Source organism: Vombatus ursinus, unplaced genomic scaffold, assembly GCF_900497805.2.
Source record: "Vombatus ursinus unplaced genomic scaffold, bare-nosed wombat genome assembly UNPS02001419.1, whole genome shotgun sequence".
NCBI lineage: Eukaryota > Metazoa > Chordata > Mammalia > Diprotodontia > Vombatidae > Vombatus > Vombatus ursinus.
In genome coordinates this window covers 7,545,124-7,564,814 of record NW_020941197.1, presented here as the reverse complement: position 1 = coordinate 7,564,814, position 19,691 = coordinate 7,545,124, and the positions used below count along the sequence as shown (strand labels likewise).

At 38.8% G+C, this 19,691-nt stretch overlaps 1 protein-coding gene across 3 annotated transcripts in view; it reads right to left on the bottom strand.

The window, feature by feature from the left end:
* CMSS1 (cms1 ribosomal small subunit homolog) overlaps window positions 1-19,691 on the bottom strand; it is a 424,788-nt gene that overhangs the window by 37,427 nt on the left and 367,670 nt on the right. For all 3 annotated transcript variants that reach the window (XM_027867333.1, XM_027867343.1, XM_027867350.1), the window contains exon 2: window positions 4,199-4,299. In XM_027867333.1, the coding sequence (XP_027723134.1) occupies window positions 4,199-4,299 (101 nt within the window). The remainder of the gene's footprint in view (window positions 1-4,198; window positions 4,300-19,691) is intronic.

Below are 19,691 nucleotides of genomic sequence, written 5' to 3'. Positions count from 1 at the left end.
AGTTAGATATTTAAATGCTATGTTGAGATTTTAGGGGGAAGGAGAAAGAAGCAGGAGTAGAGAAGGTGATACAAAACTAAACTGGGAAGCAGTTGGAGGAAAATGAGACTGTAAGAGATGTGGATTGTGAGTCTGAAAGAGTCTATGATATCATGATATAAAAAAGGGGAAAAAAAGTTGGTCCAGTGGGAGCCAGGGGTGGAATGGAGAATAAAGGAGAATTGAACTCCCAAAAGTAGAGAGAAAAAGAGGACTGTATGACGACATCTTGAAATTGAGAGTGAGACAATAAGACCGTCTATTAGCCACTCAAGCAATTTATTAAGCACTTATTATTTGCCAGGCACAGAAAGGCAAAAATAGTCCCTGCTCTCAAAAAGCTCCTATTTTAATGGAGGAGACAATATGCAAATAATTATGTAGTCTAGAGTGGTGGCTCATGCCTCTGGCCGCTGCTACTAGGGAGGTTAAGTTTGGCAGATCACTTGAATCTGGGCGTCCTGAGCTACAGAAGAGGTAAAGCCAACTGGGAGTCTGCATTATGTATGCTACCAATATGGTGAGCCTTCAGAGCTGGTGGTGAGTGGAGGGGAAGAGATGGATTGCCAAAGGAGGGGCAAATTGCTGTGTGTCAGAAACCGAGCAGGTCAAAGCTTCTGTGATGATCTGCTGTGGGATCCAGGCCTATAAGAGGCTGCAGCACTTCTAGCCTAGGGGAAAATGGAGGACCAATCTCAAAAGTCAAAGCAAGACAAACTCATCTCTTCCAGCAATGTAAAACAAGATACGTGCAGCATAAACAGAAGGTTACTCAGAAGGATGGGCCTGGTGGTGGGGATAAGGATGGTGGTGGCGGTGGTGGGTTCCTGCAGAAAATGGGCAGCTCAGTCTTGAAGAAAGCTGGAAAAGCTAAGATGTGGAGATGAGAAGAGAGAACATTTCAGGCCTGGGGAACAGCTATTGTAAGTACACAAAGTTAGGAGAAGGAATGTTATGTCTGAGCAACAGCAAATTAGGCCACTGTGGCTGAATTGCACAGGTGGGTCATAATGTAGGAACACCAGAACGGCAGATAGAAGGACCCATCTTGTGAAGGGCTTGAAACGTCAAAAAGGGGATAAGATTCAAAAGAATGGAATTTCTCATGAGGAAATTAATCAAATGTGACAGCGTAACAAACTAAAGGGAATTTGCAGTTAGGAAGGACCAAGAGTTGGGAACGGCAAGAGATTAGGGACAACTTACAAGTCCTAGAACTGAAAGAGTTGGAGAATTTAAATAAAATCACTATTCTATCAGTTAAGGCACCATGGGACTGCTTCAACACAGGAAAATACAAAGTTTTCCTTTAATGCTGAAATTTGAGAAAAGATATTAGAAAATTACTGAAATTCAAAATGTCATCATTTGGTAGAGTACTGGAGGGAGGGAACGTGGGTCTTACAGTGGCTCACTCCACTCTGCATCTGTTGCTCAGCCTGGTCTCAACTCCAGGAACAAGATGCCTCTCCCAGGTTAAGCCCATCACCTCTAATCTCATCATTATGATGCCGACTGAAGCTCTGACCACTTCCCTTAGCCTCCTCTCCTCCCTGATTGGAGGGCTGGAGGTGGAGTACCAAACTCCTCTCAATGCCTTCCTTTACAGAGGGAAGAAAGTAGACTCTGGCTCACTCCACTTGGCCTTGTTTCAACTCCTTTGTGCCAGGTAACCCCTGGCTTATTCCTCTTCTCTTTCCTGCCTCCATCCATTGGACTGTAAGCTCCTGGAGGGTAGAGACTGTCTTTATTTTTATTAATCATATCCCCAGTGCTTAGCGCAGTGCCTGGCACATAGTACGTGCTTAGTGAATGTTTACTGGATGTTTGGACTGAAGTTGGAAGGAGATGAAGAGGCACCTAGTCCAAGTTATACTTGGAGAGGAATCTCCTCTCAAATATCTCTGACAAATGGTCACCCAGCCTTTGCTCCAATACCTCCAGGGATGGTGAACCCACTACCTAACAAAAGAGATTACTTTGCTTTTGTACAGCTGAAATTATTGGCAATTAAAAAAAAAATAAACAAATAAACTTTTATTTTAAACAAAGTTCTTAAATATAGGGTGTTCCAAAAGCTTAGTGACTTTAAATGGCACTAAATCTTTTGGGACACCCTGTTTAAATATCAAGAGATTAAGAGATCTTAAAGATTAATTACATGAATCATGTTTCTTGTTAATAAGAGAAATCATAATCATCCCTAATTCTCTTACCTTAAAATGTGTATTTGTGTGTAATTCACATTACAGATTTCCATGGCAGGAATTGCATTTATTTTAACAGCTAGCCATAATACTAAAGGATGGTAAGGATGAATAGAAAGGATGTTTGTTCCTCATTAAGCTATAAAGCCTTCAAACTACAGCTGAAGCACTAAAATACATTTTATTTAAATAATTAGCAACTTTTAAAAAGCATCAAATTTAAATGTGGCCTTCAGCTGTTTTCAATGATTTCTCCTAGTTTAGGCCTCTGAAGCCAAGTAGATCAAGTCTAATCTCCATTCCACACAACAGCTTGGAGATAGTTATGTCACATGCTCCCATTTCCCAGAATCTTCTTTTAGATAGTTATGTCTCTTGCTCTCATTGCTCAGAATCTTCTTTTAGATAGTTATGTCTCTTGCTCCTATTTCCCAGAATCTTCTCTTCTCCAGTACAAATATCCTCAGTTCCTTCACTGATCCCTCCTATGGCATGGTCTTCTATCCTTTCAGTATCCTACCTGCCCTCTTCTGGACATCCTCAAACTTGTCAACATTCCTCCTAAAATGTGGAACCCAGAACTGAGCACAATACTCCAGATGTGGTCTGACCTCAGCAGTTTGCCTTGGGGCTGCGACCCTTCCTTGAATCGAATACATTGCCTGTAATTAGTGCAACCTAGGACCACACCACAAATGCTGCTGAAAGGAGTTTATAGTTCATTAAAATCTCTTGATATTTTCCATACAAGTGATTGCTTAGCCTTGCTTCCCTATCATGTACTTACAAAGTTGATAAAATTCAAAGCATAAGACCTAATACTTAATATACACGTTATCTCAACGGGTACCTTGGAGTGATGGATAGACAACTGGCCTCAGAGTTAGGAAGATGTAGGTTCATATTCTGCTTCTGACACATATCACCCGTGTGACTTTGGGCAAGCTATTTAAACTCTCAAGAGTACCAGACAACTCTTAAGGGGGGAGGAAGGGAAGGGAAGAAGCATTTCTATAGCCCCTACTATGTGCCAGCCACTATGCTAGGTGCTTTTTATCAACCTTATCTCATTTGGTCCCCATTTTGTATCCCCTGCACTTATCAAAGTGCCTGGCACATAGAAGGTACTTAACAAATGCCAGTATATGTCAGACACAGAACTTTTCAGTCAATTAGTAAGTAACCTTGAACTTTCCCAAAGTTGTCTCAGTATTCTAGGCAACTCTCTAAGTCTGTAACTGGTAGAGAAGGTCGAGGGGCTTTCTTCACTATTCCTATACCAATGAAACCACAAGACTAGTCCCTAGCCCTGGTTTTTTTTTTTTTTTTAGTAAGGCAATTGGGGTTAAGTGACTTGCCCAAGGTCACACTGCTAGTGAGTGTTATGTGTCTGAGGCTGAATTTGAACTCCAGTCCTCCTTGAGTTCCAGGGCCGGTGCTCTATCCACCCTGATTTTTAATATATAAAAATAATTGGATGAAATGAACACAGTTAAGAAAATTGCTGAAAGAATGAGATCTTTGAGCATATATATTTAATATTTCTCTTTATATATTTTTCAATACCTGGGTTTAATCAGAAGTCATAGTGCTAGTTCAATAACACTGATTCCAAAGTTCAAGGTTGCACAGATACTAAGTGGTAGAGGTGAGATTTGGACTTGATTCCTAGTCCAACAATCTTTCCACTACAACACAGCCATTCCATATACACAAAAAGAGTTAAGGACATCTGGCAATAATTCTTTTATTGTTCATTGAAACTCTTCCACTTCAAGGTCAAATGAGGCAATTCTCTTTTCTCTTGTCTCCTTCCCTTCTTTTCCTCCTCCTCCCAATAACTTTACACAATAGTTTATTTTGGAACATTGGAAGCTTCCAATTTGAATGGGAAAGGGAGAAAAGTTGGCTCCAGCAGCTGCAAACTTATGCTGCTCAATAATGTAGGTTACCTGCTTGTCTTTCTTGGGTGAAGAAGGTACAGGGGTAGGTTCCTGTTGCATCATTTCTATCATATTTGTGTCTTTTTCCTTTTCTTCATTATCTGATAGATCTAAGAAAAGAAGAACAAGGCACATTAAAAATCATGAAAAACAGAAACTGGTTCCCCCTTTCGTTAAACAGAATGAATAAACAAAAGAAGGAGCATTTATTAAACACTCATGAATCAAGCACTATGCTAAGTGCTAGGAATACAAATACAAAACCCAAGAAATCTCCTGCCCTCAAGAAGCTTATACTTTAATGGAGAGAGATCACATCTTCAGGACAGTAGTGGTTATGGAGGGATTTGGAAAGTTACAGGGATGGAAAATGGAATCATAGGAGAATAGATTGGCAAACTTAGACCTTTAAAGACTATATTCTTTAATTTCAAATCAATTACTTGAATACAGATGATATATTTCAGATGTGAGTTTCTAATGGCTGAAACAATTACCAGGAATCTTCCAGGCATTAGAAATTGACAATTAAAATATATCATCTGTATTCAAGAAGTTGATTTGAAATTAAACAATATATTCTTTAAAAAAACATATTTCCACATTAGTCATGTTGTGAAAGAAGAATCAGAACAAAAGGAGAAAACCATGAGAAAGAAAAAACAAAAGAACAAATAATACACTTCGATCTGCATTCAGACTCCATAGTTCCTTCTCTGAATGTAGATAGCGTTTTCCATCATAACTCTTTTGGAATTGTCTTAGATCACTGTATTGCTGAAAAGACCTAAGTGTATCATAGTTGATCATCACACAATGTTGCTGTTACTGTGTAACACACATGTTCTCCTGGTTCTGCTCACTTCACCCAGCATCAGTCCATGCAAGTCTTTCCAGGTTTTTCTAAAATCCACCTGCTCATCATTTCTTATAGCACAATAGTATTCCATTACATTCATATACCACAACTTGTTCAGTCATTCCCTAATTGATAGGCATCCCCTCAATTTCCAATTCTTGGCCACCACAAAAAGAGCTGCTATAAATATTTTTGTACATGTGGGTCCTTTTCTATCTTTTATGATCTCTTTGGGATATAGACCTAGTAGTAAACAACATATTGTTTAAAGGTCTCCTAAACCTCTAAGACCTATGAAGAATGCAGACATTAATCTTTAAATAACTTTTTTTTAATATCACATCTTCTACAGGAAGCCTTTCCCAACTCAGTGTTTTTTCCTGTTAATTATTTCATATTTATCCTGTATATAGCTTGCTTTGTATCAATTTGTTTGCATATCTCTCCCACTAGATTGTAAACTCCTTGAGGGCAGGGGCTATCTTAATTTGACCTCTTTTTGTATCCCCAATGCTTATAAAAATATTGTGAAAATGAGTCAAATTCTTGTTCCAGAACTTATTTAAGAAACCTGCTAACATACAAAATAGGAAAATTTCATTTTAGTGAAACTTGTATGAATTAGTTTGTTTCTTCAGCAGTGATCTGATGCTGTTCTGTAGATTCTGACAAGAAAAGGACTCTTCTGAAAAGGGATTCTTATCTGCATGATTTCCATTAAGACAGTAGCCAAAGAGAACAGTTTTCCTTCAGGTGGGGCCTCTAAGACCCTCAGGCTGCAGGACTTTACCCCCATCTCCAATTCTCCTGGTCTAATTAAGTGTCAGGATCAAGTAAATGACTCTTGTCTATGTCCCAAGAGTCAATTGATCCTGGGCAATGAATCCAAGGGAGAATAGGCAGGCCTCTCCTCACCTCTCCAAATAACCAAGATGCAATAACCTGGAGGCACTAAAAGATTTCACTAAAAGAAATACAGGATTTCCATGGTTGGAGACAGTTAGACTAAAACAAGAGGTAAAATAGTATCCTTTTTCTAACTCAGGTCAGAAAGGGCAGAGATGAATTAAATGGATGAGCAAATACCCATCACCCCAGTCCTTTACAGAGAATCTGGGTCCAGCTTCCTAGTGGGAATCACATTCCTTTCCTGTGGTATAAAAAAAGAGATTAGAGTCTTGTTTTCCAAAGCGTTGTCTAGAAGTATAAGTGAGAAAGTTTCTGTTTCACAAACTGGGAAAAATACAATTTTACATTTAGAGGCAGAGTATCCAAATACATAACTTTCTCTGTGGGAAAAGAATGTGGAGAAAGACTGTGAAGTGGCTAGGGATATGTCTCTATGTCTTCCATACACATGGAATCCATCACTAAGGTCAATTATCATAGGTAGTATTTAACTGTATTGTACACTTTTCTATGTACTTCCATTACTTACAGGAAGCTAGGAGGCAAAATAGTTGGGAGTTCAAATCCTGCTTCAGGCACTTACTTGCTGTGTGACCCTGGGCTCGCTGCTTAACTCTCTGCAATGCTTCCCTCATATGTCAAGTGGGGATAATAATGATGATGATGATGATGATTATATTTCCAACTAAAATCCCATCTTCTATAGGAAGCCTTCCCCAACCTCTTTTAATTGTAGTATCTATCCTCAATTATTTCTTATTCATTCTGTGTATAGCTTGTTTTGCATATATTTGTTTGCATGTTGCCTCCTCTATTGAATTGTAAGCTCACTGAGGGCAGGGACTGTCTTTTGCCTCTTTTTGTATCGCCAGTGCTTAGCATACTGCCTGGCACACAGTAGGTGCTTAATAAATGTTTACTGATTGACTAAATAATAGCACCTACCTTACAGGGTTGTTGTAAGGATCAAATGAGATAACATATGTAAAGTGTTTTGTGAACCTTTTTAAAGGCACTGTATAAATGTTAGCTACTAGTTGCCAGTAGCATAGTTCCTGCTATATAAGATTAATGACAAATATGGTTTGAAATAAAGTATTTTGAAGATTAAATCTATTGACTCAACTTCAATGATAATTGACTCAAAATAATAATAGCTTATCCTTCTATGAATTCATTTGACAAGTATTTATTAAGCACCTACTATTTACATGATTTAGGTATGAAGACTACAAAGATGGTGTTTTACTGTTTTCCTTTCAACAACCTTCTAAGGTAAGTACAGTATTATTATTAATTATGTATTATTAATTAATTAAATAATTAGTATAATTAAGTATTATTATTAGTAATGATGATAGCTAACATTTACATAGCACCTACTATGTGCCAGACACTTTGCTAAGCACTTCATAAATACTATCTCATTTGATCCTCACCAAAACCCTGGGGGCTATTATGATTCCCATTTTATAGATGAAGAAACCAAGGCAGAAGAGGTGAAATGACACCTAGCGTCAAAGAGCTATTAAGTATCTGAGGCTGGATTTGAACTCAGATTTTCCTGACTCTAGATCCAGTGCTCTATCCACTGGACCGCCTAGTGACCTCATTACCATCAGCCAGAGAAGTTAAATGACCTGTATGGGTTGTGTGGTTAATAAGTGGTAGGGTGAGTATGCTAGCAGCTGAAGACCCTCTTTTCACTACATTCCTATTGCTTCTACCTGGTACAGACTTTCCTTATGACCTGCCAGAGCAGTGGCTGCAAAAGCCTAACAAAGGCCTTTGGCTCCACACTGTCCTTCCCACCCTTGTCAGGCTCATCTTTGTTGTCCAGAGATGTGGTTACACATTCTGTCACATTTTGCTCATTCGTTTGCTCAGAACCTTTTGGTGTATTCCTACTGACTCATAAGTAGTAACATTCAAATACCTTTGCTTGCTATTCAAAGCCCTTTGTATTATGGCATCTCCTTAACTTTCTAGGTCTTAAAATTGTATATCTATGCACATACATGTGCACATGTGTGAACATATGCATATATGTATATATTATGCGTATGTGTGTGTTTCCCTTCCATATACTCTATCCTCTATTCACACTGGACTACTTGCTGTCCCTCTAAATACCCTACACTTTCCCTTCTTCTTCTTCTTCTTGACTTTGTTCCTGTCCTTCCTTATACCTAGACCGAGCTCCTTCCTCTCTCTGCTTGCTGAATTCCTACCAGGCTCTAAAACCCAAATCAAATGCTGGCCCCTCCATGAAGCCTTCACTAATCCTCTATTCACAGTTGGTGGTGCTTCCCCTGTCCCTGCTGCCAACACATATCGAACATTTCATGTAGTAGTAATATTATTTGTGTATTTATCTGCCTAACAACCCAACGTGGGAAGAACGAAGTGAATGAAGAATGTCTGTAGTCCAGATTACGATAGTCACTTGGATGGATATCTCATAGAACCAGTCTATCAATACACATGATGGGTAAGGACTGAGAATGGCTAAAGAACTGGACCCAGAATTGAAGGTGTGGAGAGTAAGTGAGATTGTTTATGGTTATAACATTACACAGTGCTTTTAAGGACTCCAACCTTCTACCTGAACAAAAGGCCATCTTATTAAACACCAATAGTCTTCCAGTGGTAGCACTGGAAAATAACATCAATGGACAGTAAAAAGTGAGTACTGCAATAAATGAATTGGGGTAGTTAGGTGATGCATTGGATGGAGTGCCAGTCCTGGAGTCAGGAAGACCTGAGTTCATATCCTGCCCAAGACACTTACTAACAACATGATCCTAGGCAAGTCATTAAAACCTCTCTCTGACTCAGTTTGCTCATCTGTAAAATATGGATAATAAAAGTATCTATCTCACAAGGTCACTGTGAGGATCAAATAAGATATGTTGAAGTGCTCTGCAAACCTTAAGGCACTTTACAATTGTTAGCCACTATTATTGCACACATATGGGAGATATTTAGTTGTAAGTGACATTTTAGCTCTGGTTCTATAGTACATGCAGAGAAGACTAATGATATCTCCAGGTCCCTTCCAACACTCCATGACTTTCTGAATCCATTCTGTCACATTCAATTACATTTTACCTTTCTGGTGCTGTAGCATACCCCTGCAAGAGAGTTGTCTATTGTCTGGGTAATTGATACTGCACAATGCTGTAGACACAACTGTCCCTTAAAAGGCCAAAAGTTTTGATGACATTTATCATCCCTAAGGAGCAAGAATGTTAAACTTGGCCAAGATATCCAGTTCTGGGAACAGCTCCTCCAAGATTATGCTCCCAACTCCACGTGTGACTCCCACAAGTATTAATTAGGGAAGAACATAGTTCCCACATTCAAACAGCATGACCACAAGGCTGAACAATGCAAAGGTCTTAGAGCCAAAAGAGCAATCCAGATTCCACTGCAGTTCATGAATTATTTTCAGGGAAAAAAAAACTTGCAGGACTAGAGAGGCTGTGGCTATGGACACATGGCCCCCAAGTCTGAATTCATCCCCAGTAAACTTTTGTCTCTTCCCATATTCTCTCTCTCTCTCTCCCTCCCTCCTTTCTCCTTCTCTCTGTCTGTCTGTCTCTCTCCCCCTCCCCTCTCTGTCCTGCTGCTGACCAAAAACATACAGGAAAGTCATCCAGGTCCTCAAATAAAGGGCTTAAAAGAAATTATTGCTCAAAGAATCAATTAGCAGGCAAGTATAAATTTAATTTTAAATGGAAAAGATGATCCATAATACTGGGACCCACAAATCACTGCCATCCTATGCAATATCACTAGGCTACTGCTAATTTTGCTAAGGAATAGTAAAAAAAATAAGAGCCATGCAGGCAATTGATGGTATGCTTTTCTTCAAAGTTTATTCATCACAATTAGAATTCAGATACTCTTTTATTCATCGTCTCTGTCCCACCTAGCAGGAATGCCACTCCCCTTCCTTCTTTACCTAGTAAAATCCTACCTATCTTTCAATATCCGGTTCATGTCGCTCCTCTGACTGTAGTTTTCCCTGACAGTTCTAACCTTTAGTGATCTCTCTTTTCTCAACAACTCTAGCATTATTGTTGTTCAGTCGTTTTTCAGTCTTGTTCAACTCTTCATGACCTCATTTAAGATTTCTTGGCAGAGATACTGGAGTGGTTTGCCATTTCCTTCTCCAGCTCATTTTCCAGATGAGGAAACTGAGGCAGTTAAATGACTTGCCCAGGGTCACACAGCTAGTAAGTGTCTGAGGCCAGATTTGAACTCAGGAAGACTCATCTTCCTGACTCCATGCCCAGCATACTATCCATTGTGCCACCTAACTGCCTAGCTGGAATTGGATTAAAAGATCTTTAATGTCCCGTCCAGCTCTAAATATGATGATTTTCTGCTGGTTTGAGCCAAATTTGACAATGAAGCCTATGGCTACCTAATATTATACCTAAAAAATGTTTCACAATACTATGCCCAAAGGGCTATAAAACTATGCACACCTTTTCATCCAGTAATACCACTGCTAGGTCTATATCCCAAAGATATAAAAAAAGGGAAAAGGACCTATTTGTTCAAAAATATTTATAGCAGCTCTTTCTGTGGTGAATAAGAATTGGAAATCAAGAGGATGCCCAACAATTGGGGAATAGTTAAGCTGTGATATATGATGGAATACTATTGTGCTATAAGAAATGACAAGCAGGCAGATTTCAGAAAAACCTGGAAAGACTTACATGAACTAATGCAAAGTGAAGTGAGCAGAACCAGGAGAACATTGTACACAGTAACAGCAATACTGTATGATGAAGAACTATGAATGACTTAGCTATTCTTAGCAATACAACAATATAAGCCCGAAGGACTAATAATGAAGCATACTACCCACCTCCGGAGAAAGAATTGATACTATTTGAATACAGACTGAGGCATGCTATTTTTCATTTTCCTTCATTCTTTTTTTTTTGTCTGAGTCTTCTTGTACAAAATGACTAATGTATAAATGTTTTACATGATTGTACACCATCTCAGGGAGGGTAAGGGGAGAGAAGTAGGTAAGGAAGGAGGGACAGAATTTGAAACTAAAAACTTTGAGGGAAATGTTTAAAAAATTGTTGTTTTGTTTTTTTTTTTTTTTTGCTAGGTAATGGGGTTAAGTGACTTGCCCAGTGTCACATAGCTAGTAAGTGTTATATGTCTGAGTCTGCATTTGAACTCAGGTCCTCCTGACTCCAGGGCCAGTGCTCTATACACTGCACCACCTAGCTGCCCCTAAAAAATAGTTTTGACATATTATTTTAAAAAATGTTTCATAATGCATCATGGAACATAATGCTAGGTGGTGCAGTGGATAGAGTTCAGGGCCTTGAGCTGGAAAGATCTGAGTTCAAATTCTGTTTCTGATGCTTACTAGCTATGTGACCCTGAGTAAGTCACTTAACCTCTGTCTCCATTTCCTCAACTGTAAAATGGGGATCATGACAGTACCTATCTCCTAGGGTTGTTGTAAGGATCAAATGAGATATCTGTAAAACACTTAGCACAGTGCTGGCACATAGTAGGTGCTACATATAAATGCTAATTCTCTTCTCTAAAAAGATGAGTTAAGGAGAAAAGATTAGAGAGGCTTCATGGTACAGAGAAAAGAGCACCATATCCTAGACATTTTAAAATTACGTAGAGAATATCTCATTATCACGTGGATTATAAAATCACAGCATATCACACCTGGAAGGGATCTGAGAGCTCATCGACTCCAATATTATCACTATAAATGTGAAAAAATTAAAATGAATTATCATTCAAAGCATGAGCACTGACACTGAAATGACACAGAGAAAAAACCTTCTTACAAGCAATGAGACAGTCTGGCTCCTTGCGCATTAGTGGTACAAACGGATTGCACTCCAGTCTTATGACAGCAGGGGATAGAGCAGAACAAAAACTCAAAACAATTCCATTAAAGCTCCTCTATAACATACAGAGGCAGCTAGGTGGCACAGTGGCTAGAGCAATGGGCCTGTAATCAGAAAGATTCCATCTTCCTGAGTTCAAATCCAGCTTCAGACACTTACTATCTGTGTGACCCTGGGCAAGTCACTTAACCCCGTTTGCCTCAGTTTCCTCTTCTGTAAAATGAGCCAGAGAAGGAAATGACAAACCACTCCTCTATCTTTGCCAAGAAAACTCCAAATAGGGTCATAGAGAGCTGGATGTGACTGAAAAACGACTGAACAACAAAAAACAACCACAGTGTGCTAGGCACTCTGCTAAGTGCTTTTGCAAAACTCATTTGGTCCTCACTACAATTGTGCAAGGTAGGCACTGTATTATCCCCATTTTACAGTTGAGGAAACTCAGGCAAACAGAAGTTAAGTGACTTTCCCAGGGTTATAGAGACAGGAAGCATCTGAGGCCAGATTTAATAGTAACAACAACAACAAACATAAAGCGCTTACAGGCACTGTGTTAAGTGCTCTACAAATATTATCTCATCTGATCTTCACAACAATCCTGGGAGGCAGGTGCTATTATTATCCCCATTTTTCAGATGAGGAAACTGAGGCAAACAAATGTTAAGTGACTTACTCAGGATCACACAGCTAGTAGGTGTCTGAGGCCAGATTTGAACTTAGAACTTCCTGACTCCAAGTCTGGTGCTCTATCCATCATACCACCTAGCTGCTACATATAACTTTATAAAATACTTCCCATACATTAATAATAATTACAACAATATTTACATAACACTATGTGCCAGGTACTGTGCTACGTGCTTTACAATTATTATCTCATTTGATCCTCATAACAACCCCGGGAGGTAGGTGCTATGATTATCCTCATTTTTACAGCTGAAGAAAATGAGGCAAACAAAAATTTAAGTGACGTGTCCAGGGTCACAAAGCTAGTAAGTGTCTAAGCTGAATTTCTTTCTTCTTCTTCTCTTTTTTTTGGGGGGGGGAGTGAGGCAACTGGGGGTTAAATGACTTGCTTAGGGTCACACAGCTTGCAAGTATCAAGTGTCTGAGGCTGGATTTGAACTCAGTTCTGCTTGACTTCAGAGTCGGTGTTCTATCCACTGCGCCACCTAGTTGCCCCCTATAAGCTGAATTTCAACTCAGGTCTTCCTAACTCTAGGCCCAGAGCCCTATCTATCCACTGTGCCACCAGATGCCTCTAACCTTATAATCAACAGACAACAAATTCTGTCGTATCTGACTCTTTGTGACTCCATTTGGGGTTTTCTTGTCAGAGATACTAGAGTGGTTTGCTATCTCCTTCTCTAGCTTATTTTCCAGATAAGGAAACTGAGGCAAACAGGGATAAATGATTTGCCCAGGATCACACAGCTAGTAAGTGTCTGAGGCCAGATTTGAACTTAGGAAGATGAGTCTTTCTGACTCCTCCAAACCCAGCACTCTTTCCATTATGCCATTTAGCTGCCCAAAATGAATTCCTGAAGTTTGAAGTATAAAAAATGAGATTCATTAACTTTATTATTTGTGATGGTCAGGTTTACACCTAGGCACAATCTACTAACATGTTGATCAATAATAGATAGTAACTAGTTAATGGTTATGGGTATGTGCACCCAAACACAAACACACACACTTATTAATTCCCCTATCCATCCTCTGAGTTCAGGACCTCATTACTTTTAGCTTGAACTATGTTATGAACTCTGTCTATTTGCCTCTGGTCTCTTTATTCTGAGATAGCCAACATTTACGTGGTTCTTCAAGGTTTACATACATAATGTATGTAAAAATAGTTTTCCATGCATTATCTCATTTGAACCTCACAACAACCTATGAGGAAAGTGCTAGAGTTATTCTTACAAACCAGTTTTATAGGTGAGGAAACAGGCTTAGAGAATTTAGAGATTTGCTTTTGGTCATGCACGGTACCAATGAGAGGTGGGATCTGAACCCTTGTCATCTCCTAACACCAAATCAAGCAATTTTTCCCCTACACTGTGCTGCCTTATTAAAACCACAGCTGTCAAAATAATCTTTCTTACACATAGGTCTGGCCATGTCACATAGTTGGTTAAAAAAAACCTTCAATGACTTCCTACTGCCTATAGCATAAAATATGAGCTCTTTGGCTTGGCTTTTAAGGCCTTCTATGATCTAGACCCAACTCAGTCTTATTTCATATTACTTTCTTTGAGACCCTTTATGGGCCAAATTAGGCTGCTGTCTGTTAAATTCTATATCAGCATAGCCAGGACCCCCTTTCCTGGAATACACACTCCCTCCTCATCTATACCTGTTGCAATCTACCTTCCTTTGAGTTCAAGGCTCAAATATTTCCTCTTAAGTGAATCCCTTCCTCATTCCTCATTCAGCTGAAAGGGATCTTCCCCTCCTCAGACAAAAAAAAATACATATATATGTATATGTGTGTATATATATATTTTTTGGGGGCTAGAAAATGGGGTTAAGTGACTTGCCCAGGGTCACACAGCTAGTAAGTATCGAGTGTCTGACGCCGGATTTGAACTCAGGTCCTCCTGACTCCAGGGCCAGTGCTCTGTCCACTGCACCACCTAGCTTCCCCTCTCCTCGGATATTCTTAAGAGTACTTTCCTTTGCTTCCACTATATTTTACTTTTATCATATTTGCTTCTGCCCATTTCATTCTTGAACCATTCAGAGCTTAGCGAAGGTGAGTGGCACACGGCTGGAGTTGTTGTTCAGTCATGTCTAACTCTTCATGACTCCATGGACCACACCACGCTAATACTGACCATGGAGTTTTCTTGGCAAAGATACTAGAATGGTTTGCCACCTCCTTTTCTGGACTGGCAGATCATAGGTGTTTAATAAAAGTCTGCTGAATAAAGGAAGTAATGATGTCTTCAAAAGGAAATGATTTCCTATTTTTGTGGAGTTCTCAAATATTATTACAATTGGTGTGAGTACCTGTATAGAGCCAGTCATATAGTACACAGCTCAATATAACCCACTGATCTGTCTCTGTACCCATTCTATATCTGATAGAGACACAGATTCAGATCACTGAAGTTCACTGTTTCAAGGACTGAGCTGTTACAACTATCAAAATGGAGTTGTCCAGCTAGATCTATAAAACAGGATACATTTTACAGGAGCTGAGAAACAGCTACTTCCCCATTCCTGCCTTAAAAGGGGGAACAAGCCATAAGACTCAGGGGTGTATATTAAGACTATGTAGAAAGTTTATTTACTTAAAGAAATGTGACATGTAGCTAGCTAAGTGTTCAGCTTATGAAAGATAATAGCCTGGTGTGTGAAAATAAGAGGGTAAGAGGATGTATACATAGTAATTTCAGCAGGTTTCCATTTGTGATTAATGAAAACAAGGAAACAGCAATAAACACAGAATGAAAAAAATGAATGGAGAGGGGAAACCCAAACTCTAAATTGAAGGTGAAAAGAATTGTATAAAAGCTTTGGGGAAGAGGCTACAAAGAAATAATTTCCATTCCCTCCGTCATTTCTTTAGTAAAACAAAGATACTATTAAATAAAGACAACACTAGTCTGCAGAGGAAGAAATGAAAACGTGGAAAATTCAGTTAAATATAACAATCTGTGAGGATTGAATTTCTCTAAATCGGATGGAGAAGATCCCTATAGTACCTGGTAAAGATATTATGGACTCCAGGGAGAATCTCTTGCTTTTAGGGAATGCTTAGAAACAGGTAATAGACAAAGACACAGACTTTACTTTCCCCTAGACTGTTCCATGTTGGGATTTAACTAGATATATTATTTTTAACATAATTAAACATTTACTGAAAGCCATTTATGTGGTTATTACTCATACTGCAGAACTCTATGCATTTTCCCTAGTGGTAGCTACCATGCTCTGCCTTTAAAAAATGTTTCAATGTTCATAAAAAGACTAATGTTATTATAAAAATGATTTATTCCCTGTCTTGGTCTACTTTCATATTCTTTGTTTTTCTAAAAAGGAGAAGAAATAGAAGTAAAACACCAACTCTTAAGAGTTATATAAAGTGTATATATGATATTAAAACAGAAGAACTATGCATATTTAAAGGCCTTTTTCCTATGTGTAAAGAAACAAAAGTGACCCTGTAAGTGATAAACACATGCCTACCATCTGTAAAGAGTAATTCAAATGAGATAATTTACATTAAGTACTTTTCCAACCTTAAGGGGCTAGCTATATAAATTTTATCTCTTGTTCTTACTGCTCAACTGAGAGAAGAAATGGTGAAAATGACTCAAATTTGAATTGTGGCATGAAACATATGGCTGCTAACTACAGCTACAGACTTTTGTTTGTCCTGCGCTCTCTTTCATCTTGTTATTCAGTTGTGTCTGACTCTACATGACTCCACGGACATTTTTTCCCATGGGGTTTTCTTGGCAAAGATACTGGGGTAATTTGCTATTTCTTTCTCTAGTGAGTGCCCATTTTACAGATGAGGAACTAAGGCAAATAGAGGTTAAGCGACTTGTTCATGGTCATATGGCTAGTATGTGTCTGAGGTTGTATTTGAATTCAGATCTTTCCTGCTCCAAGCCTGGTGCTCTATCCTATGAACTATCTAGGTGCCCCAGTTTCTATATCAATCATTTCCAAATGGGATATTGTAATCAATAGATCCCCAAACCTCCCTCGGTAGACCTCTAAATTAGTTGTGGCTCTAATGGGGGAAGGGATGGAGGCTCAGCAGAATCCAAAATCTGCCACTGTTAAAGTCCTTGTCTGATACCACGTTTTGTTAAAAATGAGATGCACATTGCTACTCTGAATTTCTGCAGGGATTTTTCATTATCAAAACAAAAGTGGGTGAGAACCTGTTAATTCATCAATATTCTGAATACTTCCTGGGATTCAGAAAAATGGTATGCATTATTCTTCCACACTTGAAAAGAGGGAACCTCCTTCAGAGATGAAAAACTTTCACTGAGACAGTTAATGGCAAACATTAACACAATTCTTTTTGTTGCTGTTGCTTGGTTGTGTCTAACTTTTTGTGATCCTGTTGAGGGGGACGTCTCTTGGCAAAGGTACTCACATGGTTTGCCATTTCCTTCTTCAGCTCATTTTACAGATGAGGAAACTGAGGCAAACAGGGTTAAGTGACTTGCCCAGGGTCACACAGCTAGGTAGTGTCTGAAGCCAGATTTGAACTTAGGAGGATGAGTCTTCCTGACTCCAAGTGCATGCTCTATCCACTGCACCATCTTCCTACCCAACATAATTCTTTATATTTTGCCAAATATTTGTTAAAAATCCCTGAAAATAAAATGTCCTCTGCTACATATTTTGCCTCATGCAGGACTTGCATTGAAGAGTTATCTTTATTGATTCTGCAGTTTATCAACTCTATAGCAAGGGACGATGTGTGCTTTAACTAATATTATGGCACCAACATTGTCTACTCTACTTGACCTGGGTTATGCTATTATTGGCCTACTGTATCCCAACCTCAATCTTCCCTGTAATCTCCTTTATTTTAATTTATACACAGCAAATGAGAAGGCCAAATATGCATAGACCATTATTCCTGTAAATTTCATGGAAGTCGGGATGGCCCCTTTATTCATAGTTAAGAGTCTAAAAGATCCTCTACATTATGAATGAGAAGACACTAGTAATGGAAAAAATAATCTGATTTATAGTGATAGATGAACAGACACTTAGAACTCAGCAGTATTCTCAGTTTATTCATAGTAAGGTAGTATCAGATGAAACTGAGTCAACAAGGTGGCAGATTAGATTCAGATTGCAGCCTGAGTGCACTTCAGTCTATTAGTTACTTGACCCATTTCAGCATTTACTTCATAAAAAAAGGGGCAATCAGACAATAACTTAGGAGAGAGACCTTGTCAGTTTGCTTAAATCTTAATCCCTCTCCCCTTGTACTCTTTGATATCCAGTGATACTGGCGTCCTTGCTGTTCCTTGGACAAGACACTCCATTCCCAACTCTGTGTATTTTCCTGGCTGTCCTTGGTCCCTAGTCCCTGAAACATGCTCCCTCCACCTTTCCACCTTTCCTTCAAGCCCCAGTTAAAACCTCACCTCCTTACTAAAATGTGTCTTTAATATTTTATTTTATTTTCCCAATTACACATAAAAACAATTTTTAACATTCTTTTTTTTTTTAAATTTTGAGGTCCAAATTCTTTCCCTTCCTCCTTTCCTTTCCCTGAGACAACTGAAGCAATTTGATATAGGTTATATAGGTGTTGTCATGCAAAGCGTATTTCCATATTTGTCAGGATGAAACCCCACCTGCTAAAAGAAGCCTTTCCTGATAGCTACCTTAATTTGAGTGCCTTCCCTCTGGTGATTATATTCAATTTATCCTTGAATATCATTTGTTTGTACATAGTTCTTTGCATGTTCTTTGCAGTTCTTCACTAGACTGGGAACTCCTTGAGAGTAGGGACTTTTTGGCCTTTCTTTATATCCCTAGCACTTAGTATAGTGCCTAGCATATAGTAGGCACTTAATAATTGTTTACTGAAGAATATAGACTGTATATTTCAGGTACCTGGCTGGAAAGACTGTTTTCTGAGTAAAGTTTAAGTCACAGAGAATATTATTGTGTGATTTGGGTTGGGGTAGAGGAGTAGTGCCCATACTAACGAAATCTTAGATGTTAAGTATTCAAGCTTAATCTAAAAGGATAAAGAGGGAAGCCAAGAATTCATTAAAGGTGAGCTCTCACTAAAGCACTGAGGTTGGACTCATTCCTGCTAGTGTAACACCATGAAACATCATTGCTGTGTTTTAATATTCAAGGAACTCCCACAAGATGCCACTTGCCATTTACATGCATTCACGTTCTAAGGTAGCATTACACACATCACACACGTAGAACAAAAATGACACAAAAAGAGGGGTAGGGACTGGACCTGTAATTACAGGTATTGGGAACGCTTGGGTGAAGAAACTCTCTCTACCAATGCAGGTTGGAACCTTCTCAGAAACTTGGAGTCTTAGAGATTTGCCCTGGAAGTTAAATGACTTGCTCTAAGTCTCAGAGCTAGAATGTATGAAAGGCAAAATTTGAACACAACTCTTCATAACTATAAGGCTAACTTTCTATCCATTATGCCATGCTGATTCAACACACATTTATTCTTTCTGAAGGCAAATGTTCAGATTTGTTAAAAATTTTAAATCTTGAGTCAGCTAGGTGGTGCAGTAGATAGAGCACCGGCCCTGAAGTCAGGGGGATCTGAGTTAAAATCTGGCCTCAGACCAAACCCTTGACACTTACTAGCTGTGTGACCCTGGGCAAATCATTTAACCCCAATTGCCTAAAAAAAAAAAAATTAAGTCTTACAGCAATTGAAAGTTTGCAAAACTACTTTATTCTCAGCCACTCCATGAGTTAAGTTCATATTTTTGGTATTTAAGGGCATACTTTATCCCAACTTCACTCACTGCCCCCTATAATTTTCCCTTAGGATCAGAGAATACTTAATAAAGAGAAGCAACATTTCTAATATCTATGTGCCTATGACAAGTCCAACCAATAACCACTATCACTTTTTTCTCCAATCCTGTGAAAAGTAGATGAAAGGGAATGGTCATTGCCAAACAAAGATTTCTAAGCTATGGACTCACCTTAGATTATTTCTAAGATCAGCTTCCTCATCTACAAAATCAGGTCCCTTCTAACTCTCACATTGTATGATTCTATAATTTTGGGGGGCTGACAGTTAGATTCAGAATTATCTTCAAGGATCACTAAATCAGGGTGA